General features: G+C 41.8%; 1 protein-coding gene across 1 annotated transcript in view; it reads right to left on the reverse strand.

The window, feature by feature from the left end:
- Nucleotides 1-23,758, reverse strand: part of LOC123242010 (interleukin 1 receptor accessory protein) — a 110,617-nt gene that overhangs the window by 56,089 nt on the left and 30,770 nt on the right. The window contains exon 2 of the mRNA XM_044669505.1: nt 1,333-1,618. Coding sequence (XP_044525440.1) covers nt 1,333-1,618 — 286 coding nt within the window. The remainder of the gene's footprint in view (nt 1-1,332; nt 1,619-23,758) is intronic.

Here is a 23,758-nt window from a genome sequence, read left to right on the forward strand (position 1 = left end):
GGAAGGAAGGAAGGAAGGAAGGAAGGAGGAAAGGAAAGAGGGAAGGAAGGAAGGAGGAAAGGAAAGAGGGAAGGAAGAAAGGAAGGAGGGAAGGAGGGAAGGAAGGAAAGCATGGGAGGGAGTGAAGAAGTCTTGAGGTACAGCTCTTGTCCAGGCCAATTCCAAGTGCCTAACCTGGGTCAAGGATCTTGCTGGGTTTATGACTCCCTTGAGGAACCAAGAATGTTCCAGAGGCCCCTCTAATGAAACCAGATCCATTCCCCAAAGGATCAGACACTTCCTGCACATGTAAACCTGGGCAAGTCACTTAACCTCTATCTCAGTTTCCTCATCTATTAAATGGAGATAATAGCAACAGTTATTTCCCAAGAATGTTATGAAGACCAAAGAAAATATTTTTCGGCTTTAGCATGGTGCTCAGCACACAGTGGCCATTTAATAAATGCTGCATTTGTTCTTCCCTCTGTTCTCTTTCCCTTCCTAGTTTCTTCCCTTCCTCCCACCCATCGTTCTATTCCTTCCTTTGCATTTCACAAATGAAGATAATTAGAATCAGAGGGATTCAATTATTTGTCCAGATTCATACAGTTAGTAAGAGCTGATCCTAAGGCTTGTGCTCAGATCTGACTCCAAATGAAGTCCCTTCATCCCTGGGAAAAATCCACAGACAAATTTAGGAGATGCTGAGAAACCCAGGGCAAGCCTGGAGGTGGAGAGGAGGGTGAGAGTGTGAGAGAGGAAGGGGCCAAATGGTAGTCAGAGACCATGATCTCACTCTTAAGCTGACAAGACCAGCTTTATTGTTTGGTTAGCTTGGTAATTGGTGGGCTTGTGTGCCTGTGTGTGTGTGTGTGTGTGTGTGTGTGTGTGTGTGTGTGTGTGTGTATTGGGTGATCCATTTCACAGTTTGTTATCTATGTAAATACAAGGCCAAATGCCAAGAGTAGGACCATTTTCCATCTACTCTTTTTTTTAATCCTTCCTTCCATCTCAGAATCAATACTGTGTATTAGTTCTAATGCAGAAGATCAGTAAAGGCTAGGCAATGAGGGTTAAGTGACTTGTCCAGGGTCATCCAACCAAGAAGTATCTGAAGTCAGATTTGAACCCAGAATCTCCAGGGTCTAGCCCTGCCTCTCAATCCATTGATCCCCCTAGCTGCCTCCTTTCCCTCTCCTCTTGATCTCATCCCATGAACTGCATCCTACCTTTTTCTGCCTGGGATCCCCAAGGTTCCTCTTTACTCCCTTCCTAACTCCCTCGCCTCCTCCTTCTTCATCCCCAGAAGGCTCATGCAGAGAGAGAGAGCATCCTCCCGGCAGCCTCCCTCACCTCAGCATGCAGGTATAGTTCCCTGTGTCATTGAGCAGAGTGGGCCGGAACCAAATGAGATCTTTCTCCTTGCTGATCCGGTTGTCCGGGAGGCGGAAGTTGATGGGTTCCTCCAGATCCTGGTCTTGTCCGGTCCAATACCAGATGAGGGTTAGGCCGGCTGAGTGGGCAGTGCTGTAGTTAAATTTTAAGAAGTGTTCAAAGAGTGGGCACTGAATGTGGGCCGGCTCCCCCTCGTAGACCTGGATCTGCCGCATGGGGTCCAGCCCCCAGTCATCACAGCGTTCTGAAAAAGAGAGGGAGGAGGGGATGATTCCATAGCGAGGCGTCCCACTTTAGGGCCAGCCAGGTCCCCAGTCCCTGCCCAGCAAATCTGCAGCGTTCACACAATCTTTGATAAAAACATCAATCAAGTATGCAAAGACTGAAAGCCTGAAGAGTATGCCCGATGCATAAAAACTCACTAAGAGTGTAACATTTTACAGTTCCTGACATTTGGCAAGAAAAACAGGGCCATTACTGTGTCAGGAGAGTCCAAGGGGAAACTTCCGATTTGTTTTCTGAAGAAAAGATCTATTTTTACTTCGGCTCATTCTTCCAGGCTCCACCATTGCGGAAAGCTCTTCCCTCCAGGCCTGTGGGCACGGGCAGGATGGAGACAGGCCATGTTTCCAGCAAGACACCAGAGAATCCAGGTTTCTCCAAGACCAGGAATGAGCAGAAAAATGGCGCCTGGTGCCTTTGAAGAACGGGGGCTACTTATTTGCTTTCCCCCAGCTCCTAAAATTAAAGGGCTGTTTGGGAAAAAATGGACATCACCAAAGCCTGCTGGGAATTGGGTCTTAAACTGACTTTGCCTTCACAGGTTATACAAATTGACATGGACTAATACAGCCACCGTATGTCAAAGTCCTTTGCTTGAAGGCTTTTTGTTTTGTTTTTATTTCTTTTTAAATTTCTTTAGGAATTGGCTAGGCTGCATAACAGATGGAGTGCTAAACTTGGAGTCAGGAAGATCTAAGTTCCAATTCTCTCTTGGACAATAATTAAATGTTTGTGTGAGCTTAGGAAAATCACCCTTTGACTGCCTGTCTTTAAAATGGGAATATGAATGGATGAGGCTGTAGTAATAAAAAAATCAGGCAATTTTAGTAAAATTACATAATATTTGAAAAGCAATGTATGCATGGACACCTATAGCATTGTGTCCATTCATATATACATGCATGCTTGTATGTATATGTACATGTCAGCTTGGATTTTTTTTTTGTTCAGACATTTCAATCGTGTCCAACTATTCATGACTCTGTTTTAAGATTTTGGGGCAAAGATACTGGGATGGTTTGCCATTTCCTACTCCAGCTCATTTTACAGATGAAGAAACTGAGGCAAATCAAGTTATGTGACTTGCCCAGGGTCTCACAGCTAGTAAACGTCTCAGGCTACATTTCAACTTCTAGACCTCCTCCAGGTATCTGACACAACTTCCCGAAGGCCAGGTCTGAAATCCTGGCACCATCAGTCCTCTCTGTGATCATTCCTTCCTCTTACCATCCTTAAAGAGAACATCAGTTCCTCAAGAGTGGAGATGATGCCATCTCCTATCCTTCCACCCCTAATATCTAGTGCAGAGTTTCACATACAGAACATGGCACCTTTTCCAGGTGTTTTGTTTTTTGGCTAAATTCGGGGGTGTCGGGAAGAAGTTCTACCTTCAAGGAGTTTCCAATTTAATTTGGGAAATATGGATGAATAAAAAAAGGAATGAAAATGAAGAATGAAGAACCATTTTCTAAACATTCTCTGACAAGCAAAGTGGCATATCCTGGGCTAATCATTGGAGACGGAAATAGGCAAGCAACATAGAACTTCCTGATGAGGACACCATATTCTAGTAGGAAGAAACAATTAAGAGTGGAAGGATTTAAGCTACAGGTTGGATGGTAAGACCTGGGTCTCCAAAGTGCAGGGCAGCAAGGCATCTGGCAAGGCCCATAAGGCCACATGGCCCAGTGCCAAAGGGGAAAGGAAGACTAGCATCCATGAAGCAAGAGCTACCAATTCAAGACAATGAATAGCAAAAGACCAAATGGTGGGGCCTCGAAAGCCTGTGGTATTTGAGATGAGAAAGAACAGAGGAAGTGACTTCTGGCTGACCTTGATGGAAGGGTGGGACGTAGGTGGCCAGAAGGAAGAGCAAAGTCCACATGAAGGAAATGAACCGCCTACTCCATCCCACATCCTCATGAAATTCAGTATACACATACCAAGCTACATCTGCTCTGGTTCACACATGCGTCCAAGTTGTAGACACTCCCTCTCCCCAGTGTTCTGAAGACAGGAGAGGGGCTCACTAAACCCCTTCTGATTGGTTCAAACTCTTCATGAAATATTACTGCTCATCCCACACAGTGTTTGGAAGACTCAGCAAACCATCTCCCCACCTCTATCGGGTTCCTCGATGGAGAAAATTAATAGGCAGACATTCATATTCATAAAAGTGTAAGTAGGGACGGTGGCACTGTGTGGGCATTCCTAGCTGTCACGTTTGTCCACTCGAAATTAGTGTTGTGAATTGTATGGCTTCTCCAGCGGCCACCTGAGGTTCTTCCGTCAGCGCCTTCTAAATTATTCAATGAATACATAAAAAATAAAATCTATGACAACGGGCAGGAATGCCATGTAACACAGAATTAACGATGTGCCTCACCACCAGGCCCAGCACAGCGCCAAGACGGGGAGATGGCTGTCGTGCAAATAGACTTACAGACTTGTCTATAATAATAGCACGGTGCATGCAACCAATCATGGGCACTGAGGATGCCAGTTTTGTTTAATATGCTTCTCTGGTGCTCTTCACACCACAGTGGAAACCACAGCCTTGAAATGGCCCCCAAACACAGGAGAACATGAAGCCATCATTTCCCTCAGCCAAATTGGTTCCAAAAGTTAGCGCTCCCTGCCACAAAGACTAATAGAGGCATTCAGAGCTTTTCAACTCCAAGTCACTGATAAATCCAGCCCACAGTGGCAACAGCAATTAGCATTTACATAGCATGGCATACATCTTAACTAATGAACCTCTCAGCAGCCAGTTGGGGTTCCATGGCCATTTTACATTCATGGAGGCTGAGCCAGAGAGGTTAACAAAATGACTCCTTCCTAGCAACTAATCCCAAAGCCAAGAGAGGCAAGGGCAATTCAGAGGGAAGACTCGCCTCCCCAGACGGACCGACTGCTCAGATATTCAAGGCCAGGCCTCCTCCGCAAGAAACTTGCCAGCTCTTCTGTTGAGGCAGAAGAGCTCTTCACAGTATTCTGATGGGGTCAGAGAGCAGGATGTGTGGGGGGTAGGGAGGAGTTCATGAATTAGGGAAATTATAAACAAGTGGGGAGGGAAATGACTGGGAGCTCGAGAGGGAGGCCCTATATGCAGATTTTGGCTCTGATGCTTATAACTTGGGTAGCAATTAAATTCTCTTTTACATCTATGAAAACAAAGTCCCGTTGGGTCCTAAATCCTATAACTACAGTGGAGGGAAATGAAAGGGTGGGAGATAATAGATGGAAAACTGATCCTGGTGGCAGTGGCAATGGCTATGGCCACTGAGGCTAGAGCAACCACTGAACCTATCCGGGAAACCAGGGATTGGGTTTGGTGGTAGTATGGGGGCAGCACTGGGAGTCAGCTGAATCTGTGGGAATAGAAAGAGATGGAATGTTTCTGGACTGGAAGCATCCAGCTCAGGGGCCACCTCTCTCAGGTGCCTCAGTCTTCCCCCATCCCTCTATCTCTTAGTGTCCTGCCTCTCTTGAAATTACCTTGTCTTTATATTTAGGTACCTGTAGACACAGGGAAGCTCAATGGTGAAACAAATAGTGTCAAACCTGAAGTCATCTTCATGAATTCAAATTTGGCCTCAGACACTTACTATTTGTATGACTCTGGGCAAGTCACTTAATCCTGTTTGCCTCAGTTTCCTCATCTGTTAAACGGCCTGGAGAAGGAAATGGCAAATCATTCCAGATTCTTTGCCAGGAAAACCCTAAAAGAGTTGGCACCAGTGAAACAATTGAATAACAACACTACCTGGGAATAAATTGTAAATTCTTCCCCCTCACAAAGTAAGCCCTTAATGGCAGGGATATATCACTCTCTGTCTCTGTATCTCTCTCTCTCCATCTCTGTGTCTGTCTCTATCTCTCTGACTGTCTCTGTGGCTCTCCACTGCTGTCTGTCTTTTGTCTTCACATCTCCATGGCCCCTAGAAGAGAGCTTCAAGAGGATTCCATCAATAAGCATTTATAAAATACCTATCGTTGGGGGCAGCTGGGTAGCTCAGTGGAGTGAGAGCCAGGCCTAGAGACGGGAGGTCCTAGGTTCAAATCTGGCCTCAGACACTTCCCAGCTCTGTGACCCTGGGCAAGTCACTTGACCCCCATTGCCTACCCTTACCAATCTTCCATCAAGGAACTAATACACAGAAGTTAAGGGTTTAAAAACAACAACAACAACAACAACAAAAATACCTATCGTTGTGCAATTCATTAGGGGTACAAAGACAAAAAGAAGAAATAATCTTGTCTATATCTTAATAAATGCAGAATTTTATGTGATTCATCAGTAATATAAAAAAAGCTTTTGACCACCCATGGGCAACCTACTCCTTCTGGGAAACTCTCAAGCTCACAGTGCATGCTCCTCTTCATCTCTGCTGCAAGCTCAGTTCAATTTATCACCTAACAATCCTTTTGCAGGGAGGGGGCTATTCTAGCATTTTGGCTTTGTTCTCCCTAGCACTTGGGATAGTTGATTGAGAACTAGCCTGCAAAATCAGGGGCCTTCTTTCAAGTCCTGGCTGACACATATATACTTGAGACATGAATTTTGAACCTTCAGGCCAGGGGTCAGCAAGGTATGGCTCTTGAGCCATATCTGGCTCCACCTCCTGACCTGCCAGTCCAGGCAGAGCCCCAGGATGTGCCCCAGGGTGCCCTTCAGCCCCCGCCTCATATTCCAGGGTCTCCCACCTCCATCCTCCTTCCTCAGGCGTTTATGGCTCTCATGGCCAAAAAGGTTGCCGACCATTGCTCTAGGCCAAAGGTTCAAAGTAAAAGATTAGTTTATTCACATTCATAATCAACTAACTACATCATATTGCTTTTTGTCACCAATAATGATGGACTGAAAAACTCAGTAGATGGTTTTTCTGGATGACCTAATAAGACATATTCAGGAAAGAGAGGCATTTTCCCTGTCTTCTAGAAAAATCACACAGTCGAACATTCTTGCATGGCAGTAACATTGTCCAGAGGAAGGAAAGTATCAGGCTTAGAAAGAAACAATTGCTGTTTTGAAGGTGAAGGAAATATATCTACTCTCCTTTGCCTCATTTCTACAAGTTATTTTGGGGCAGTTTTGAAAGGTCAAAGGGTAATAGAGTGAGAAATGAAAAGGACCTTAGAGAATATTTAGGCCAACCTTCCCATTTTATGGATAAAGAAATTGAGACTGAAGCAAAGAGAATGAGTTTTCCAGAATCACAGGGCCAGCGTATGTCAGGTGCAGCACTTGAACCCAAGTCTTCCTGGCTGGTTTTGAGTCCAGCTGTCCATCTACCAAGTCATGCTGACCAAATTATTAACACTTCCAACAGTTAAAATGGATTGCCCTAATAGGTTTCTCTTCACAATGGTCTTCACATGAGGGCTCATTGAGAATGCTCTTAAGAGGAAATCCTAGAAATTTGGTTGGAAGGATTCTTAGGTCTCTTCCCATCCTCTCAATCTGTGACTTAGAAGTTTGAATCTCTTCAAGCTGCTAAGGGCCATTTGGTTTCTAGTATTTCTAAATGAGAGACACAATCAAAAACCATAACTCTAGGACTCTCCCAAGGCTCTACTTCTAGCCAATATTAATAAATAAGAGTGTAATGTAACAGGTCAGACAGGGTGTTGACTCTAAGTTTTGGCCAACATTTAGGCTCATGTATCATTGGCCATATAATGCTATCTATCGTGACAGGAAATCTATGTAGAATTTGCCTATGGTTTGGGCAGATTTTTTTAAAATGTGATTTCTGTCCTCATCTGAAAGAACAGCACGGATACTCTCCATGATTAAACTCACAGAAAACAATGGAGGCAGAAGAGTTCTCAGAGAACTTCTATTTGACACATATTTATTAAGTGTCAACTCCATGGTAGGTAAACAAATAAACAAACAAACAAACATCTCCTGCTCTCATCCTACAAGGATGGAGGTGGGGCTGTTTAATCTTTGCATCCTAAAGCCTTTTGGTAGTCTGGTAAAAGCCATGAATCCTTTCTCAGAATAATATTTTGTCATCTACATTCATAATTGAGAAAATATTCAAGTTCTGTTCGAATTCAGTTAGTAAAAATAAAGATGTCAATATCTGCTTTATCCATGTTCAAGAATCCTCTAAAATCTATCTGTGGAACCCTCAATGTTCTATGGAACAAGATTCAGAACCATTTTGTTAGGAGGAAGCCCAATGTAAGGCAGCAGGATACAGTAGGAAATACATTAAATCTGGAAGCAAGAGACTTCCTCCCCCCAAAAAATCACAGTAGCAGTCTGGAATTTTAGGCAAGTGTTTGAGCTAGAGACTCTCTAGATCAGATGAGATGACCTTGGACAGCCTCTTCCGTTCAAAGCCAATGACATTTTGATATATTATATAATGCAGAAATATATGTGTGAAGGAAATTATATATAGTATACAAAATAAAAATATGTACACCATATAAAATTACTTAATGTAGTATAATATGACACATATAGCCATGTGCTTATATATAAACATGTATATGCTGTGTGTGTATGTGTATATCTTCCAAATGAATGTGGAAGAAAAACATACATATGGTGTCCTAAAATCTTAATGCAATTTTAAGCTATTAAAAGTATACATTTATATATACATACATATTTATATCCTATACATTATGCACATGTGTGTATGTGTACAGAGAGACAAAGACCTTCTTTCTCCCCTCCAAACTTGTTTTCATTTGTGTAAGGAATTCTCCATATGAAAAATCCCTCTACCAAGGCAAAGAAGCAAGGAGCCTGAATTTTGAATTCTTTAGAATTAATTGCCTTTCACACTGAGAGATCATATGACTTGTCTAAGGACACATCAGAGGAAGAACTTGATTCCATGACATTGATACCAAGAGTAATCCTCTAGAGGCAGCTGATGGAATAGTTGATAGAGTAAATGGTCTGGAATCAGGAAGACCTGACTTCAAATGTAGATTCACATATTTACTAGCTGGGTGACCTTAGGCAAGTCATTCACCTTGTTTGCCTAAATTTCCTCAACCGTAAAATGGGGATATTAACAGCACTGACCTCACAGGAAGATGGTTAAGTAAAATAATTGTAAAATACTTAGTACAGTGCCTAGTACATAGTAGGTGTTATGTAAATGCTTCTTACCTTCCCTAAGGTAATTCACTAAGCCACACCAACCTCCCCCACCTTTTAAAGCAATGATACAGGAATTCAAGGGAGAGTGGAGTAGTGAAAGTAGAATCAATAAACCTTGGTAACTGATTAAATGTGGGGATAAGAGAGAAGGAAAGAGAAAATGAAGAGTCCACAATGACTCCAAGATTGGGGTTTTAGAGCCTGGAACAGATGGTGATGCCCTCAGGAGATATGGGTAAATCTCAAGAAGGGAATGGTTTGGGGAAAATAAAACAAGTTCCCTTTTGGATCTTTTGCTTTTGAGATTCCTAAAAGGAGTTATTCAGGTGATGTCCAACAGGTATTTAATTCAGGACTACATTGGAGAAGTGTGATTTGCACAGATAACATAGCTTTTAAGAAGCAGACTACACCAAGATAATTCAACCCACAGCAGCTGATGTAAACACCAGGAGGATGTATAGAGAGAAGAGAAGAAGACTCAAGACTATACCTCAAGGTATACACATGTACAGGTAGTCAACAAACATTTAGTAAACTTCTTTTTTAACAACTGTTTTAAGTGCTAGGGATGAAAGAAAGGTTGAAGAGAATCCCTCTTCTCAATGAACTCACAGTCTAAAGGAGACAACTGAAGAACAACTATATAAAGACAAGGTATGGCCAGGATGAATTAGAGATAATTAATAGCAGGAAGGCACTCGTGTTTATGAGGATGAGGAAAGGCTTCTTAAAGAAGAGAAGATTTTATCCGAGACTTAAAGGATTCAAGGGAAGTCAGGAGGTGGAGTTGGAAAGGGAGAGGATTCTAGGCACGGAGGAACAGTCAATGAACATGCCTGGAGGCGGCAGATGAAATGCCATGTATAAAAACCAGGAAGGATCCCCAAGAAAGTAGGGAAAGATAAGGTATAGGAAGGATGGAAATGTGTAGGGGACACTGTATTCAAAATACACACATGCATGCAAAATATGTGCATGTAGCTACACATACACATATAGACTCCCAATGACTTACTCTTTTCTATAATCCATTCCATTTGACCAACTTAATTTAATCCAACCAAAGACTAAATGCCAAAGGGACTTATTAAGAACCTACTGTATTCCAGGCCATGTAGAAGGTGTTAGAGATCTAAGGAAAAAATGGGAAACATTACCTTACTTGAAAGTTTCAAGGAAGGAGGAGGAAGAGAGACAAATAGACAAATATACAGACATAAACACAGAGACAGAGAGATAGTAACAGAGACAGAGACAAAGACTGAGACAAAAAAGCCTTACCTGAAGAAATCAGGAAGGAAAGCCTGAAGGAAAATGTAGCTCCTAAACTGAGCCCAACAGGAAAATTCTATGAAGCAGACATAAGAGGAGTTCATTCTGGGCAATGAGTACAACTTGTGTGGATAGGTAGCAAAGGAAAGTAGAATATCCAATTAAAGGCACAAGTAGTAATCAGATTTTGCTAAGATGTAGAGCATGAGAAGGGAAGAAAATGAAAAAAGCTTCAAAAACTTTCTATGGCCACATTGTAAATGGATATCAATATCAGAATAAGGAGTTGATCATTGGGTCTAAGGACAATAGGGAGCCACTATATGTTTTTGGTTTCTTTGGTGGAGGAGGAGTTCTTTGGGTAGAGTTGTGCCTTAAGAATATTATTTTCAGAACTGTATGAAGGAGGAATTGGAGAAAGGAAAGAGGGAAACTGAGAAACAAATCTGGAGGCGTAAGATGAGGGCCTCAAAGAGGGATGTGTTTGGCTAAAACAGAATAGCTCCAAGGAAAGTATTACACCTATGGTTTAAGACACCAGTCTCCAGAGCTCTGCAAAGGTCCAAAGCCTCTTCATGGGGATTTTACAAATCTTCTTTCTGTCAGCAGGAAGCCTCATCACCTCCTTTGTCCTCTCAGTTGGGATTTCTTATGCTCTGCCTGCCCTGCCCCAGTGAGTATATCATTGTCTTTTACACGTTTAAGCTTTCGGTGGTCCCCAGGAAATCACTGGGATGGACCCTAGATCACAGTAATGATCCAGGTAAGCCCCAGGCCAAGGGGAATAAGCCTCTATTTTCTCACCTGTGAAATGGTCTTGATGACCTCTCACATCTCCTTCAGTTCTAGAGGTATGATCTTCTAATCATACAAATATATTCCATAGTATCATTAAGGGAAAGGCTGGCCAGCGTAGAGAGGATTTCATTCTAGAGATTCTCAGTGACAGTGATTGATCTACCCCAAGAAATTAAATGTGATCAAACTAGGGGGCAGTTAGGTGGCTCTGTTGTTTGAAAGCCAGGCTTGGAGAAAGGAGGTCCTGGATTCAAATTTGGCTTCACATGCATCCTAGCTTTGTGATCCTAAACAAGTCACTTAACCCATATTGCTTAGCCCTTACCATTCTTCTGCCTTAGAACCAATATATAGTTGGTTTTATATGTGTGTGTATATATTATATATTATAAAATATGTGTATATTAAAAATGTAAAACCTTAGAAGCACTATATGGTTGGTAAGACAGAAAGTGAGGGTTTGAAAAGAAAGTGATCAAATTTTCAAAATTCCACTGACATGTCTATTTCAGGGGCACAACCATCACTTGTGCTCACTGTGTAACTGGGCAACTCTAGTTCTAGTGTCTGGACTTAGAGTCTGAGCAAGAACATGCCACAAGTCTCTCAACAATGTAATAGCTCACATGTCTGATGTCCATGAGGAGTCCCAGTCACTGATGCCTTTACTTTGGGTATGACCCCATGACAAATAGAATCAATAAGACAGGAAGAATCCCATATATGTAGCCAAGGATAGCCCAGTTGTAGACTTCCATCTAACATGCCGAATAGGGAGAAGTATGAAAGCCATAAAAATGTCCAGTAGTCACTGAGAGGATGTCTGGGGTCTATAATCAAGGAGACAGCAGGGGTAAGTGGACTCAGAAATGGACTGAGGGAGAGCTGCCTCCATGCCACTGCTCCCTCATTTTCTTCCAAAGCCATATAATGAGTATTCTCATGCTGTGGAGGGTAATGATGTTCTTCATGGGGTCATTGGGACAGTAAATAAACTGGGTTATGGAAAGGGCAGGAGGGGCTGCTGGGAAAACTGAAAGCAGTGATTATTTTGGTTTAAAGAATTCATTCAAGTCTAGCTAGTGATTAAGATGTAAAGATCTAATTGCTAGCCTTGTGTAATCATGAGCGAGCCTCCGCCCTCTTCATTTCCATTATTACATAATATTCATTCAGAGCCCAAAGTGTGTGAGGGGCTGAATCCGATGTTCAGAGAAATCAGACCACAGTCTCTTGGCTCGCACTCTAGAAAGAGACAAATGGCCTATCAAAACCCTCCTTGAGGTCATGGGTGCTTCCCTTGAAGGAAGAGCCACAATTGAGCAAAGACTCTTGACCTGATACTTTAATTTCAATGTACTGGAAATGCTGGTACAGGGTGGAGCTGATGCAAACCTGCCATGGCAACGAAGTGGGAGAAAACAGATAGGGTTCAAAGGGAATTACCCAGAAGCTTGTGAAGAGGAGGGAAACCTGATTTGGTTTGTGGAATTGGACCATCTCAGCATTAGAAGGACCCTGAGAGGCCATCCAATCTAGCTCAGAGCCAAATACTCAACAAACATCTACAACAAGTAGACATATGACTTTGCTGGAAGATCTCTAGCAACAGGTAATCTATAACTTCCTGAGGCAGTCTAGGTTACTATGGGGAGGCACTGATCCTTATAAAGTCTGTCCTTTGTTGAGTGTAAAATATAAGTGTGGGTATCTGGGACCTGAGGGGTAGGTTAGGCAGAGAGAAATTGCTTTGAGATTCATAATCCAAATAGAGGTTAAAGTCATGGGAGTAAATGAGATTGCCAAAACAGAATTTAAAGAAAGAACAGGAGAAGGCTAAGAACAGAAGCCCAGGGCACTTTGATTTTTAAGGTGGCATCAAAGGAAAAAGAAAAAAAAGCATGGTCAGAGAAGGAAGAAGAAAATAAGGGGTATATACTGACAAGGAAAAGAGGATTTCATGGAAAGAAGAGAAATCAGGAAGGAAAAAAAGGTCAGAAGGTTTGATGATGAGGACAGATGAGATGGAAGGAAACAATAATATATTAACAAGGCAAGAGTAGCAAGGATGCCACTTCTGACGCTGCTGATCATGGAGCCCAAACAGAAAGGAAGGCAAATAAAGTCCCACTTTAGGGGACAGTGAATAAGTAAAGATGGATAGGCTCACTGTCATCTTAATCCTCTACAGAGTTAGATCCAGGAATTCTGAAACCAGGGGTGAATTCAGTTGCTGGGGAAGGAGAAGAGGACATAAGGAACAATCAGTCCTGAGTGGTTAAAAGAGACTAACGCTGAAGACCATGAGACTTAGGGAGTCTGAGAAAATGAGTATTCAAGGTCTTTGAAAGAGTCAGAGGGTAGGATGGAGAAGAAAACTGAGCAGGTTCTGAAATAACTGTAAGGAATGAGAGGGATATGGAAACCCACTGGAGATCTGGCCAACAAGGATCTGGCCAAAGTGGAATAAATTTCAAGGGAAGAAAGGTGGTTGTTAACCAAAAGGATTTGAGAGAGATTCTCACAGTGGCCACAGGGAAGTGAAAGACACACCAGTGTCTCCTCCTAGCTATGAGCTCTCATACCTTGAGGTGTGAGAGAAGGAGCAGTCATTCTTAGAGATGGTACCAAGAAAGGCAGTCTTCAGGAGTGAACTAGGCACTTTCCTGCCTTTCATAAAGGATTTAGTACCTGGATCACAGTATCTCTAACCAACCAAATTATTTTCCTCATGTCAAGAGACTTCAACATATGTATTGATGTTCCCTCAAATACTCTAATCACCCATTTGCACAATTTGCTTAGTTCTCATGGCCTCATTTGATTCAAAAATCCATAGTCTATATGTGGTTTTCATCTTAGCTACACACCGAGATGAGCACATCCTTGATCTTGCCATTCACTTAGAGAATGAACTCAGAATGTCATTTAAATAATCATAATTTTCTCTGAATCAAACCTTTTATTTGTCCTTAATGTAATTTTAATCTTTGCACTTAATAGTATTTCATCAGCCCATCACTCTTGATTTTTCTGTCATTTCCTAAATCCTCTCCTAATGCTCTGAATTTCTCTACCATGCCTCAGAAGCCTCTTCACCCTGGAAGATCCCTCTGCCACTGGGCTATCCTTTTATAATTGATGAGTCCCTTCTTGGAAACTTCACTTGAAGAAGTGAGTAAACCACTCATGCTCACTCTTTCTTTACTCTCCAGGCTCTACTTCTTATACTGGGATCACTTAACTACTATGAGGTACCTCATACTTCCCCATATTTGTATCTTCCTTTTGGGGTAATTGTCTTTCCTCATTAGACCTTAATCTCCTTGAGGGCAGGAATTATATTTCTGTTTGTATTCATATTTCAAGTACTTAGCACAATACCTTAATAGGTACCTCTTCCTTCCTGTTTGTTTCTTCCATCCATCCNTTCTTTCTTTCTTTCTTTCTTTCTTTCTTTCTTTCTTTCTTTCTTTCTTTCTTTCTTTCTGTCTCTCTGTCTTCTCCAGATTTTTCTGGCCTTTCAAATCTTGACCCTTTGCTGAATCAGTTGAACTTTTCATTCTTAACTTTAGCTTTAGATTACTCCTATCATTCATCTTATCCATTCCTACCCCTATGTTGTATAATGAAATTGGAAAAAAAAAAGTTTTTTACCTGGGTCCACTACCGAAGTATGTTATTTCATTTCAACTGAGCCTCCCCCACATTCAAGCAATCATATATTCTTCCTAAATTAGTTCAAAATACCATTACCACAGTGGTCCTTTACTTCTCTCCTGAAGATTCTGAAGCAGGGTACTTCATAACACGAGTCCAGACACCCAGAAATTCAATAATTGGAACCATTATTTATTGATTTAAAAAAAAAGAAAAAGAAATCTACCAGCTTGGACAGCCTTCCCTAATGGAAGCTGTATTAGATTGACATTACAAGGCAGCTTATACAGGTTACAAGATACAAGACCATTTCCTTTCGCATCCAGGTTCTTATTTGTCAAGAAAGCCTCATCACAAACACAGGTAGTGATAAGTAGATAACACTCAGATCATTCAGACAATATTTACTATTCACATGTACTTAAACACTCATCCAAAGTTACTTATTTTTACCTTGCATTCCATTCTGACTTATTTATTTGTACTTAAACACTCATCCTTTATGGATGCAAGTTAGCTTGCATCCCATCCTGACCTATTTGTTTGTGCCTAATGTCCCTTTGTTGTCCACAGGGGAATTTGGACTCTGACCAACCATTTGCTGAGTTTGCTTGCCTCCTGGAGGGATGAGGTAAATTTCCTAAATAATGCAGGAATGGATTAATCTACTTCAATTCTACTTTACTCTCTAACCTATTTCATTTATTCAGACTACTTCAATTCTAACTATAATCTTAATGGCAGGATCTCCCGCTTTAATGTAATCAAAATTATCTAGCTAGTTGTCCAGAATTCCTTTTTACCCCATCCATCTCATCTTATGAAATAATTCCATCAAATTACTAACTGTTTTCTCCTTTATTCCCATCTCTTATGATTAAGTCTTTCTCAGCATAAACGACTTCTTTTATATGCCTTCTTGATCCTCTCTCATCACATCTTTCGTAGCAGAATGTTCCCGCTATCATTCCTACTCTTTCTCTAATCTTCAATCCAACTCTATTCGATATTTTCATTTCTCCTAAAAGATCCCCCATCATTAGAAGAATTTCCTTAGTCCTCTAATCCCCATGAATTATCATCTTATACCTCTTTGCCTGCTCAGTCAAACTCCTTGGAAAATGTTCTCTTGGTTCGTCCATTTATTCCCTTCTCTTTACCTTTTTATACTCCTTTAGTTGCTCCTGACCTCATCTCCCAACTGAGATCACTCAACTCCAAGGTTACCAGCAATTTCCTATCAAACCTAAGAGCTTCTTCTCCCTCTAACCTCTTCCTATATTGCCCCTATTAACTCACATTGGTTCAGTTATCATCTCTGTGCAGGAGACTCCCAAACAACACATCTATTTCTAGTCTCCTGAGCTCTATTCCTGTACCATCATTTCTTTACTGGATATTACAAACTGGATATTCCACAATTATCTCAAACTCTATGTGTCCAAAATAGAAACCATTTCTCCCTTTAAAACCTATGTCACTTCTAAACTTTCTCATTATTTTAATCGGTACTATCATTCAGCAAGTCACTCAGGTTTGAAAGGTTGATATCTTCCTTGACTCCTCAATCTCACTCACCTCATGTATCCAACCTGATTCCAAATCTTTACAATATGTCTCTAATATGTCAATATCTATCCACTCATCACAGCAGCTCTCCAAATCCGCTTCAAATGGTCCCTTTCCTAGACTATTGCAATAGCTTTATTTGGGGTCTCGTTGCTTAGTGTCGTACCCTTTGATCCACCTTTACCACAGGTTCCCTAAAATATCTCTCTGTTACCAGAAACAAATATATACATGCCCTTTCTTTGGCATTCAAAGCCCTTCACAACTTGGACCCCACCTACATAGGGAGTCTTATTGTTCCTCTTCTGGAACTCTCTGTACCATCACCCTGGTCATTTCTCATATCTGGAACAAACTCACGCCTAGCTCCTAACTCCTAGAAGCCCTGGTTTCCCTTCAAGACTCAGCTCAAGGAAAATCATATTGATGAAGCTTTGAGGGAGAGGGAAGAAAGAAGGAAGGAAAGGAAAGAAAGAAAGGAAGAAAGGAAGGAAGGAANGGGGAGCCACTTGTTCCCTAACCTTTTTCTCTGTCCACCCTCACCCCTACTTCTCCATCCTGTTTCTCTGACCCCAATCCTTCCCAACCCTAGATTAGGAGTTTTCACTGATGCATGGATACTGACAGTAATAGATGCCTGGCAGCAGCTTCTGATTTTTATTTTTGTTGCTGAAACTGGAGCAAGAGAACATTCCAGGAGAGAGGATGGACACAAACACGTGGCACATAAAGTACCAATGTGCCTGAGCACGCACATAGGGCCATAACTGTCCAGAGGTGGGAGGGCAGTGTGCAGGCATTCTCTAGAGCCAGCGGTGTTGGCGCAGCGGGCTAAAGACAGAGGGGGGCTAGGAGTGTGTTTATCTCCTTAATAACAGCCTTGATGATTGACTGTAGTTGATGATAGATCACAGGGAGATAAAATCTCCATGTCCATCAGAAGGAGAAAGCTGCTTTATGCCTTATCATATGCTCAGAAGCAATAAGAGGTCATGCTAACTGAGCTGTCATTTGGAATCCCACACCTTTCCCCTCCTCCTTTCTCTATTCAGGTCTTCCTGCTACCAAGTCTAATGAGGGGAGCACACCCCTGAATTCACCCTATTTAAAATGCAAGCCCAAAGGTGTTAAGGGTAGATGAGGTTTGGTTTGGGTTTTAATTTGTTTTGTTGCTGTCATGGGTTGGTTATTCCTAAGAAAACCCAAGATTAAGCTTAGTTCTGATACCCAGAATGCTCCTAGCAGAGAATAAGAGAATGTATTCCTTGCCAAGAAAAGTAAATTCAGGTCGTATTTCTTTTCCTGACACCAAAAACAACAGTAACAACTCCAAATCTTTAAAAGATGAATTTGATATCATAAACAATGGATATCAGCATTCCCAGAAAGGAAATTCAAGCTTATCCTCGCTCACTCCCCCCATTCCACCCCACCACCTTCTCCTTCCCCTTTATTTATCCTTTCTTCCTGGGCCCCCAAACATTAAGCACTCTGCAAACCCATGCCAAAGTGGAATCCTCAAAATTGACCAATGCTGTTAACAAAACCAGGATGAAAAGGTGTTTGAGGCACTGAATTTCATGTGTTGACACAATTTCATATCCTTCTGCAACATGGAAGCAACCTTCTCCCTTCCTGTGGCTTCCAAACACTGGTCTCTTTCCTTTGGTTCTCCTGCTACCTCTCTGACTATTCTTTCCGTCCCTTTTTATCTCATTTCCTCCCTAACAGTTTCATCCTAGGTCTTCTTTAATTCCTTCATTTTGCACTTTCATCTTCCATGGTTCCAATGTCATCCCCATTCAGAGGAATCTCAAATCTGTTTATCCAGTATGACTCTCTCCTGAAGCATTGCCACCTCTTTGACTTTCTCCTGGACCCTACCTAGAGCCCTCCTGCAAATATTTCATACTCGACTTATCCATATGGAGCTCCAATATTTTCCCAAAGCTCACCTCTCATTCAAAACTTTCTTACTTCTGTTAATGGCACCACCAGTTCTTCCAGTCACCCAGTGAAGGTCCTCACCATTCACCTAAACTATTGCAAAAGGCTTTTAATTGGTCCCCTTACCTCAGTGCCAGACTGATATTCCAAAAGCATAAATCTCATCATTCAACATCTCCTCCACTATTGTCTCAAAAATAAAATGTGAGATCCTCAGTCTGGTATTAAAGCCCTTCACTATCTGGCTCCCACCTACCCTTCTAGTCATCTGATAATCCACTTCCTTTATTCTACTGTTTTTTTATTTATTTAAATTTATTTTTATTTTATTTTTTCTTTTCCAGATTATATGTAGAAACAGTTTTTAATAATTTTTTCTGAAATTTTGAAATTCATGTTCTCTCCCTCTCTTTACTTCTCCCTCCCTGAGATAGCAAGTAATACGATATTGCTTATACATGTGCTACAATGCAATACATGTTTCCTTATTCATCACATAGTAAAAGAAGATACATCACTTATAAAAGAAAAAAAATCATCATGGAAATAAAGTGAAAATGGTATGCATGAGACCCCATCAGTTTCTTCTATGGTGGTGGATATTTTTTTCATCATGCATCTCTTGGAATTGTTTTGAATCCTTGCATTGATGATAAGTTTTTCACAGATGATTATCATACATTATTACTGTTATGGTATATAACATTGCTTTGTTTCTGTTCACTTCAATTTCCATCATTTCATATAAGTCCTTACTTATTTTTTAAATGATCATTCTCTTTGTTATTTCTTATGGCACTCTAGTATCACATTTTAATAACATACCACAACTTATTCAGTCATGTCCAAATTTTATAGACAACACTTTGGTTTCAAGTTTTTTGCTACCACAGAAAGAACTTATATATAAAGTATATCACATGGGTAAAAGGTTATGCCCAGTCTGATGATCACTTGCACATGGTTCCAAATTGTTCTCCAGAATGATTGTATCAGTTGACAGCTCCACCAGCAATGTATTAGTATTACAGTTTTCCCATAACTCCTCTAAATGTTTATCATATTTGGACATATTAACCAATCTGATAAATGTGAGATAGTACCTCAAAGATGTTTTAATTTGCATTTTCTCTGAAATATTGATTTGAAGCATTTTTCTTTTGACTTGATAGTTTTCATTTCTTCATCTGAAAATTACCTATTTCTATCCTTAGACCATTTGTCAACTAGGGAGTGTTTTCTGTTCTCATATATTTGACTATATTCTCCATATATTTGAGAAATACGACCCTTGTCAAATCTACTTTCTATAAAAATTTTCCCCTGGTTCTTTTTCTCCTTTCTAATCTTGGTTGCATTGATTTTGTTTGTGCAATTTTTTTAATGTAATGTGGTCAGCATTATCTATTTTATACTTCATAATGTTCTATATGTCTTGTTTGAGCCTAATTTTTTCCTCGTCCATAGATCTGAAAGGTAAACTATTCTATGCTCCTCTCATTTATTTAGGGTATCATCCTTTATTTCTAAATCATGTATCCATTTTCACTTTATCTCAGTCCTTTCTTCCACTTTCAAAATGGTTTTTCCCATACATAGCATTTTGTCTTCTTTCTGCCTGGGAAGAGGCTGTCCTCTGCTCAGAATGTCTGCCATAACACTTTTTCCCCTTACATCACTAGCTTCCTTCAAAATACTATTCAATGAAGGAAGTGCAAAGGTAGGGGTAGGAATAGCTTTATCTCTCATGAAATGACAGTATCTTCCTTGTGCCTACCTTGTAATTAAGCATCTATAATAGCAGCACACACTCACAATAGTAGAATGTAAACAATTCCGACTCAGCATCTATTTGTTTTTGCCTCTCTCTTCACCCCCAAAGCCTAGCACAGAGCCTGGCCCACAGGCCCAACTTAATAAATGTTTAATGCCTGGCATTGCCCCTGGTACTCTACAAAAGTTCTTCTTTGTGACTCTGGGATTTCTGGCCGGAATTATATGTTCTGATTCAAAATCAAAGACAGGGCATTTTGCGAAGCTGGAGGCAAGGGCTAGTCCCCATTTGGAGGAAGGAAGAGCAAAACTGGAGGGAGGGAGGGGAGTCAAAGCTGGAGGGAGAGAGGGAAGAGCGAGAAGAGGGCAGCAGGTGTGGGCTGGGGAAAGGAAGAGGGGCACTGCCCTCATCAGCCACCAGGCGAGAACCCTGCCGCCTCCCTTCCAGGGGGTTTAACAGAAGCATCACCTGTGAATTGCCAACGACAGTCTCATTTAACTTTAATAATGTGTCAGGATTGCAGACTGCTCTTGAAAGCTGGTAGTGACAGACAGAAAATGAGAGATTTGGAAGGAAAGGGCTGGGCTGGAGTGGGGAGGGATGGCTTGTGTAGAAGCTGGAAATAGGAAATTGTGTGTGTGTGTGTGTGTGTGTGTGTGTGTGTGTGTGTGTGTGTGTGTGCCTGTTTACGTGTTGGGGAGAAGGGTCTGACTGATGATGATGATGATGATGGCAAGGAAGAGAGAAGAGCTTGGGGGTAAGGAAGAGGGTGGCAAGAATCAGTGGGATTGACAGGGCACTGGACCACTGCTTCTGGGAACAGTCACAGAATGTCCACTCCAACTGAGATGATGAGAGGATACAGATGAAGATGAGAGCAGGGGGAAAAATGGACTGGGGAGAAAGCCAATAAGGAAAATGCCAAGATAAAGTTCCTGTCCTACTTTTTTAAAGATGCTCCACTCAGCCTCCCTTGTTGTGCTAAAGATGCCAGTGAAATAATGGGCAATAGTGTCTGAGATGATCCAGGAGCACTGAGGTTTGAATACCCCCAAACACCCCCCCCCATATTTTCTGTGTGACCCTGAACAGGTCATTTCACTCAGCTCATCCTCACTCTCTCCTTCTTTAAAAGGTGCATAAAAGCATCTGCTACCCAGCAGGATTGTGCTGAAGATAAAATCAGAAAATAGGTGTAAAGGCTTGCCAACCGGAAAGCACTAAATAAATGTTAGCTATTATTACTTGGCTTCTACACATAAAAACCCATTCTGAGAGGGAGCTCATGCTATGCTCACCTCACCTTTTTCCTGGTTTAGTCAAGGGTAAAACTTTTATTGCAATGCTTACTTTCATCCAGCCCCTTCACTTTCTGTAATCTGGCCACTGAGAACCACTACCCTGTATTTATTTGTCTAAGGAGAAAAGGAGAGACTCTTGAAGGGCCTCTCCAAGCCGAAAAGCCGAGCTCTGAAAAGAAGGCAAAGTCAGAGGAAATGGAATCTTTTAAGTGGCAAAAGAGAATAGGAGAGGAAAAAAAAGAGAGAGGGAGAAAAATCTCCAACAAATTGAGTCTGAAGTCTCTTTTGCAAAGGCTCTCCCAGGATGGATTACTGATCAGCACTCAGTGAACTCGCCTGGCATTTTATACACCCATATGGCCCCCTGCACAGGCATGAGCTGCTTTCTGCCTCTCCCCATCACAATGTAAAGCCCAAGCTCTTTCGTTCTATCTTGGGGAAGATGAAATGAAAAAGAATGAAAAGGAAAACGAGCACTACTCAGAACAGAAACCCTGTTCCAGATGTGTAACTGGGACAGAAGTCAGCCAAGGGGGTTCTTGGAGGGAGCAGATACATTTGGGTAATCAGCAAGGTGGCCTCCAAACTATTAGCATTAAATAGCTACATAACTTAATTGAAAGAGTGCTGGGGTTGGAATACTGAAAGACCTGAGTTCAAATCCTGTCTCTGACAGTTACTATCTATGTTATCAGGGCAAGTCATTGAACATTTCCCAGTCTGTTTTCTCATCTGAAAAATGATGATGATAAGAGCACCTACCTCCTAAGGGTGTTATAGGGATCAAATGGAATAGTTTACAAAGTTTGGTAGAGAGCTTAGCATATAGTAGGAGCATCATGAATGCTAGTTTCTTTCCTTCATTCCACTGAATCTCTGCCCCACTCTCATGCCCTATTATATGACTGCTTTGGGGAAAATGTCTACCTAGGGCAGTGATGGCAAACCTATGGCATGCATGCCCAAAAGGGTACGCAGAGCCCTCTCTATGAGCACGCTGCAGCCACCCACCAGAGTTCATTACTAGAAAGCCAGAGGAACTTGGAGCAGAGATGAACCCCTCCCTATCTCCATGCACCTGAGGACATTCCTCACTTCACCCACCCCTCTGCCCAGCAGTCCAATACAATCACTTCCTCCCTCCCCTATCTGGAGTAAGTTGCTAGGTAGGAGGCTCACAAACTGCGTGAGGATGTGGCACAGACAGCAGTCTGTTGAGTCTGTGGTGAAGGTGATTCCTGTGGTGGAGTTGGTGAGGATGTAGATTTGAGGGGAACATAACTCACAGTGAGGCATATAGCTGGAGGGGAGCAGAGCTGGAACAGAGTAGAGCCTGGGTAGGGTGACACAGAGGGAGCAGGACATCATATTTGATCTTTGTTGGGGGTGGACACTTGGTCTGGGGGTTGGTGGGGACAGGGCTGACTCTCCATCACTAATAGGTTTACCATCACTGACATAGGGCGTAATCCTCATTATCAATTATTCAGAGATCACTCATATCTTCTCTTCCACAAACTAAATACTCCAACTTCCTTCAAACTCATCCTTTTATGATATGACCTTGATCATCACCACCTCTGAATGCTCTCCAATTTATTAAAATCTTTGTTAGAATGTGGTAGAGAAAAGCAAAAAAGAGCTGGAGACAGACCTTGGTTCAAATTGTGCCTCTCACATATGTGATTGTGTGACCCTGCGCAAGTCTGGACAACTCTAAGATTAAAGTTCGCAGAGAAGGTGCCAACTTCATTAGCAGAGAAATTTCTTCTCTCAGGGAGTGAAGAATACCAATGAAATCATAGATCTAATTACAGTCCTTTCTTGAAATGCAATATCCTTCTCCCTCTCCCCCTTCTCTTCCCTCCCTCTTCCTTCCCTCCCTCCATCCCTCCCCTTCTCTCTCTCTCTCTCTCTCTCTCTCTCTCTCTCTCTCTCTCTCTCTTTCTCCCCCCCAATACTAAGTATCATGTTCTAAGGTAAAAGAGTGGTAAGGACTAGGCCAGTGATGGGCAAACTACGGCCTGCAGGCCAGATGTGGCCCCCTGAAATGTTCTATCCAGCCACAGGACATTATTCTTAATCTGATGAATATAATGAGTAGGATACAATACAATGAAACTTTGAAAAAGTTGCCTTAGAAACAGACTGACATATGAGCATTTCCTTTTCTTTGGCCCCCTCTTTAAAAAGTTTGTCCATCACTGGGCTAGGCAGTTGAAGTTACATAACTTGCACGGTCACGCAGCTAGGAAATGGCTGGGGACATATTTGAAACCAAGACCTCCCAACTCCGGCCCCCCCCCCTTCCTCTCTCTCTCTCTCTCTCTCTCTCTCTCTCAACTCTTACCTTCTGTCTTAGAATCAATATTGTATATTGGTTTCAAGGCAGAAGAGCAGTAAGGGTAGGCAATGTGAGTTAAGTGATTTGCCCAGGGGCACACAGCTAGGAAGTATCTGAGGACAGATTTGAACCCAGAACCTCCCATCTCTAGGCCTGACTCTCAATCCACTGAGCTACCCAGCTTCCCCTCAGGCCCTTCTCTCTTAGTGCAGCCTATGCTTCTCTTAGCTCATCAAATGGCTACAGAGTGGCCTACCACTTTGCTCAAATCAATTTCTAATTCCAAGGTTAATACTCTT

The sequence above is a fragment of the Gracilinanus agilis genome, chromosome 3, assembly GCF_016433145.1.
Source record: "Gracilinanus agilis isolate LMUSP501 chromosome 3, AgileGrace, whole genome shotgun sequence".
Lineage (NCBI taxonomy): Eukaryota > Metazoa > Chordata > Mammalia > Didelphimorphia > Didelphidae > Gracilinanus > Gracilinanus agilis.